Source organism: Cebus imitator, unplaced genomic scaffold (genome assembly GCF_001604975.1).
Source record: "Cebus imitator isolate Cc_AM_T3 unplaced genomic scaffold, Cebus_imitator-1.0 Scaffold32, whole genome shotgun sequence".
Lineage (NCBI taxonomy): Eukaryota > Metazoa > Chordata > Mammalia > Primates > Cebidae > Cebus > Cebus imitator.
Genome location: NW_016107347.1, coordinates 10,276,106 through 10,282,146, shown reverse-complemented (window position 1 = coordinate 10,282,146; position 6,041 = coordinate 10,276,106). Strand labels below are relative to the sequence as shown.

General features: G+C 43.6%; 1 protein-coding gene across 2 annotated transcripts in view; it reads right to left on the bottom strand.

The window, feature by feature from the left end:
• Positions 1-159: 159 nt before the first annotated feature.
• Positions 160-6,041, bottom strand: part of CGAS (cyclic GMP-AMP synthase) — a 35,969-nt gene continuing 30,087 nt past the window's right edge. Inside the window, exons 4-5 of one of the 2 annotated variants that reach the window (XM_017524346.2) lie at positions 5,692-5,794; positions 160-623 (exon numbers count right to left, since the gene is read on the bottom strand). In XM_017524346.2, coding sequence (XP_017379835.1) covers positions 272-623; positions 5,692-5,794 — 455 coding nt within the window. In that variant the 3' untranslated portion in view covers positions 160-271. The remainder of the gene's footprint in view (positions 624-5,691; positions 5,795-6,041) is intronic. The other variant, XM_017524347.2, reaches the window with a different exon arrangement.

Genomic DNA, 6,041 nt, shown 5'->3' with positions numbered 1-6,041 from the left:
AAAAAGTTTTAATAATTTCCTAATTTTCCTTTTTTTAATTAATTTTTTTTTTTTTTTGAGACAGAGTCCCATTCTGTCACCCAGGATGGAGTGCAAGTTTCACCATGTTGGTTAGGCTGGTCCCAAACTCCTGACCTCAAGTGATCTGCCTGCCTTAGTCTCCCAAAGTGCTGGGATTACAGGCCGGAGCCACCTTGCCTGGCCTCTTTTAAAATTTTTTTGGTATTCTCCAGGATTGAGAGTCACTCAAATTCTTTCTAAACAGAGAATCTCAAAATTCATCAAAAACTGGAAACTCATTTTTTCTTTCATATTCAATTTGCTTTGACAGAAATTCTTTACTTTTTTTGTCAATTAAGTTGCTAGAGAATAAATTGAATGCAGGAATAAAATAATTTTCAAGTTTTTCTGTCCTGAGGCACTGAAGAAAGTATGTCAGGCAGTTATCAAAGCAGAGCTCCAGGTCTTTGGGGTCCCACTGACTGTCTTGAGGGTTCTCGGTACATACATGAAAGAAAGCAGTTTTCACATGATAAGAACAGAATTTATCCATATGTTTTTCACTTTTAAACTTTTCTTTCAGCCGTTCTAAAAGGTATTTCATCAGTTTTAAACAATCTTTCCTGTTGAATAAAAAAAGAGAACACTTATTTTTAGTTATTTACATTTAACAAAATATTTTAGACATCTCATAGGAAAAACATAAACAATAAAGATACATAATAACATAAATATAGGCCGGGCGGGGTGACTCACGCCTGTGATCCCAGCGCTTTGGAGGCCAAGGCAGGCAGATCACTTAAGGTCAGGAGTTTGAGACCAGCCTGACCAACATGGTGAGACTCCCTCTCTACTAAAAATACAAAATTAGCCAGGTGTGATGATGCATGCCTGTAATCCCAGCTACTCAGGAGGCTGAGGCAGGAGAATTGCTTGAAGTCAGGAGGTAGAGGTTGCAGTGAGCCAAGATCATGCCATTGCACTCCAGCCTGGGCAACAAGAGCAAAACTCTTGTCTCAGAAAAATAAAATAAAATAAAATAAAATAAAATTAAATTAAATAGAAACATAATTGCAGTCACACTAAAATCTGATTGTTTTCAAATATATGGTTTGAAGTTTCAAAAATGTCAGGCCTCCATATGCAAGCCCCGACCCAGAAAGTCTGAAGTTCTGTCTGCTTCGGCTAATCACATCCCCCCTAACAGCCCCAATCCCCCACCCCAGTTTGCCATTATCCCTGATGGCCCAGCTGAGCTTCCCCTAGACATTAAGCTTCTCACCCCACCCTGCCATCTTAACTGTGATGATGGTAATGTGAATACTCCTCCCCCTACCCTGCCATCTTAACTATTGTTGCTCTGTAAATATCCCTCAGCCCCACTCTACCATCTTAACTACTCTTAACGCCTAAGCGCACTGCCACTGTAACTAAACTTAAGCTATTGTATACTCCTTGCCCCTACCCCCACCACTGTAACTGATCTTACTCTGTAACACCCCTGCTCCCCCCGTCAAAAGATTTGCCCCAACCTATAAAACCAACGCCTATCCCACGACCCTTTGTTAACGCCCTTTTCGGCCTCAGCCCACCTGTACCCAGGTGAATAAACAGCCATGTTGCTAACACAAAGCCTGTTTGGCGGGGGTGGGGGTGGGGGTGGTCTCTTCATTCAAAGCAGGAGTTTTAACAAAAAACATATTTTTGCTCACTTTCCCATTCTTAGCTTAAATATTTTATTCTCAATTTCTTCAACTGTATGAAGCTAACAGATATTTATACTTTTTGAGACAGATTCTCACTCTGTCATCCAGTCTGGAGTGCAGTGGGACCATCTCGGCTAACTGCAACCTCTGCCTCTTGGGTTCAAGTGATTCTCCTGCCTCAGGCTCCTAAGTAGGTGGGACTACAGGCAAGTGCCACTAAAAATTTTTCATATTTTTAGTAGAGATGGGGTTTGACCGTGTTAGCCAGGATGGTCTCGAGCTCCTGATCCGCCCACCTCAGCCTTCCCAGAGTGCTAGGGTTACAGGCGTGACCCACTGTAGGTCAAGATGGCCAAGGGGAGACCTATGTTAATTCTATCTAAATAATTCTAAGCTTGCTTGGCTCAGAGTACACTTAAGTTCATACACTGAACTAAACTATATTATTGGTGCAGTTAATGAGAAATCAGGCGGCAACAGTAGGCCTAAGGTAAAGACCATCCGAGAGCACAGTAACACCGAGGAACACCTCGGGGTGGTTGCAGAGCAGGTAATACTGCTCTTGTCCCACGAATGCCTTCTCAACATGGAGACTGCAGGAGGGCCTTGTAAAGAGGGCTTATGCAAAGATCTCTGAGAAGGGAGGTGACCTCTGCTCACAAGATCTGGGAGGGTCTTTGCAGATGGGAGCTGGCAAGGAGGTGAAAAGCCTTGCAGGGAAGAGATCACGGAACGCCTCAGGCTCTGCCTAGGTTCTCTGAACAAGGAGTGATTTTAATTGCTCTATGTCCTCAGTGCTCGGGAGATAAAAGCCCCTTGATACATTGGGTGTGGTCTGACCAGGTGGCTCCTCATCTGCTATACTTCTGATGCAGCCGCACCCTGATAACAATCAGTGATGAACTCAGAGTACTAGTTTAGCATGTCTTAGAAGGATCTCAATTGCTGTTACATGCTCAGAGCACTAGTTTAGCATGTCTTAGAAGGATCTCAAGTGCTCTCCCACCCGCTATCTTACCTACCCCTTCACCCTTCCCTTCCACACCCATGAGATCAATGAGATTGTGCACATAATAAAAGTGTATGGAGCCCAGAGCTCGGGGCCAACGTGCTTTCCATGCTTGCGGTGGTCCCCTGGACCCATGCTATAAGTTCTACTCTCGTATTTCTGTCTTTTCTTCCTTTTCTCAATCCCTCGTCACCGCCAGGACTAAGGGCACTCACGTACAGGGTTGGGGCTGGTACCCAACACCCACCAGGCCCAGCTATTTATTTATTTATTTATTTTAAACAGGGTCTTGCTCTGTCACCCAGCCTGGGGTGCAGAGATACAATCTCGGCTCACTGCAACCTCTGTCCTCCCGACATTCCCCTCAAACAGTCCTCCCACTGAAGAGGGAGACCCAGGCATCTCAGATCAACTTCCTTTTTTTTTCATTCATTCCTAAAACTGTAAACTTCCCCTTTTCATTCCTAAGATGGTAAACTGAAACCCTTTTCATATGTAATTCCTGAGACTGTAAACTGAAACCCTTTTCATATGTAATTCCTAACACTGTAAACACAGACCCTTTTCATATGTTAAGCTATAAACCTAAGATTCTTCCACGTGTAACATCTAAAGTATAAGCCTATATAAAGAAGGAACCTTCCTTTGTTAGGGGAGCTTGGATATTAGGCAAATATGCCAACTGGCTCCCGGCCGAATAAACTCCTTCCTCCAATATTCGGTGTCCGAGAAATCTGTTTCCCACGGCCTGCAACACCACCTCAGCTCCTGCAACACCACCTCAGCCTCCTAAGTAGATATTTATACTATTCGTCCAGTTATTCAGTACCTACAAAAATCTTGTTTTAATTTTTATGACATTTTACTTTATTGAACTGAAAATATTTACATTATTTTTCTTTTTTTTTAAATCCACTAATTGTATCACATAATTATTTATATTATTAGGGGTACCACAGATAATCTACTATTTCATCTAGTTATTTAGTAGTTGACAAAATTTATTATGTATGAAACTATTTAACCTTATCAACAATATTTCTTTTTTCTTTTTATTAAGACCAAGTCTCTGTCACCCAGGCTGGAGTTTAGTGCCATGATCTCAGCTCACTGCAACCTCCATCTTCCAGGTTCCAGTGATTCTCTTGCCTTAGCCTCCCAAGGAGCTTGATTACAGGCATGCCCCACTGTGCTTGGCTAATTGTATTTTTAGTAGAGATGGGGTTTCGCCATGTTGGCCAGGCTGGTCTAGAACTCCTAACCTGCCTCAGCCTACCAAAGTGCTGAGATCACAAGCATAAGCCACCATGCCTGGACAATACTGGCCAACTTTAGAAACTCAAATTAACAATTCTTTTTCAATCTTAGCTTTTTATGGTGTATATGCTATTATGAAAAAAAATGGTAGGGTACAGTGTCTCATGCCTGTAATCCCAACAATTTGGGAGGCCAGGGCGGGAAGATTTCTTGAACCCAGGTGTTAAGAGACCAGCCTGCCTGGGCAACAAAGGGAGACCACCATCTCTACCAATAAAAAATAAATCTTTTTTGAGACAGGGTGTCACTATATCACCCAGGCTGGAGTGCAGTGGCACAATCATGGCTCACTGCAGCCTTGATTTCCTGGGCTCAAGCGATTCTCCCACTTCAGTCTTCCAATAAGATGTCACAGGCACCAGTCACCATGCCCGGCTAATTTTTTTTTTTCTGAGAAGGAGTCTTGCCTCGTCAGCCAAGCTGGAGTGCAATGGTGCAATCTCAGCTCACTGCAACCTTCGCCTCCCAGGTTCAAGCAATTCTCCTGCCTCAGCCTTCTGAGAAACTGGGATTAGAGGTACGCAACACCACGCCCAGCTAATTTTTTGTATCTTTAGTAGAGATGGGGTTTTACCATGCTGGCCAGGCTGGTCTTGAACTTCTGACCTCGTGATCCGCCCACCTCGGCCTCCCAAAGTGCTGGGATTACAGGCATAAGCCACCGCACAGGCCTGCCTGGCTAATTTTTAAATTTTTTGTGGAGGCAGGAGCCTCACCATGTTGCTAGGCTGAAATTACAGGTGTGAGCCAACAGACCCTCTGCAAATTTTTTTTTTTTTAATTAGCTGAGCATGGTGGCATACACCTGTAGTCTCATCTACTTGGGGGCTAGTAGAATGATTGCTTGAGCCCAGGAGATTGAGACCGTGGTGAACCGTGATTGGGTCAATGCATTCCTGTCTGGGTGGCAGAGTGAAAGTCTGTAATCCCAGCACTTTGGGAGGCTGAGGGGAGTGGATTATGAAGTTAAGAGATGGAGATCATCCAGGCCAACATGGTGCAACCCTATCTCTACTAAAATACAAAAAATAGCTGGGCTTGGTGGCATGCACCTATAGTCCCAGCTACTCAGGAGGCTGAGGCAGGAGAATCGCTTAAACCCGGGAGGCAGAGGTTGCAGTAAGTCGAGATCGCCCCACTGAACTCCAGCCTGGCAACAGAATGAGACTGTGTCTCAAAAAAAAGAATCGATTGCTCAGTTAGTGTTGTTTTCAGTTTGGCCAGTCAACCCCTAGCCATGAACACAACCCAACTATCCCAAAGCAAGCCCAGTATCCAATAAGAGTGATCCTTTGGCCTCCAATTATATGATATTAATATTCATTACCTTTAAACAAGTAAAATACTATGATCCATTGAATTGTATGGCTAGAGGTCATACCCTCTCACTCGGTGCTACTGATACATCTATACAAAAACACATTCATGTGATCCAGGGTTCAGAACTGCTACTCCCTGGCCTTGCCTTCTAACAACACCCTTTCCTTGGCCCTTTGGATCTAGCTTCTCTGGTTTCATACTCACTCTCCCCAGGTCAACCGAATCCTTCCCTGATCCCCAGACCCAACCCAGCTCTGTTCTTCAGGTTTGAGGTATGGAGTCAACAAAGAATTAAGCATAGTATAGATAATCTGTCATCTAACAAAATAAGGCTGTTACCTGCAACATTTCATTTCTTTCTTTTCACAGCACGTTTTAGATTTTCCATGATTGCTCAAAATTTCCTTTTCAATGTGAGAGAAGGATAGCCGCCATGTTTCTCCTTAATTTCAAAAAGAAAAACAGAAAAGCACTTTACCAAAACCATCTATATCTAAACAATGTTTAAGTGGGGTTGAAAAAATTCTAGGAGTGAATCAAAAGAAGTGAACAGATAAATAATTACGTATAAAAACAAGTTCACACGGGCCGGGCACGGTGGCTCAAGCCTGTAATCCCAGCACTTTGGGAGGCCGAGGCGGGTGGATCACGAGGTCAAGAGATCGAGACCATCCTGGTCAACATGGTGA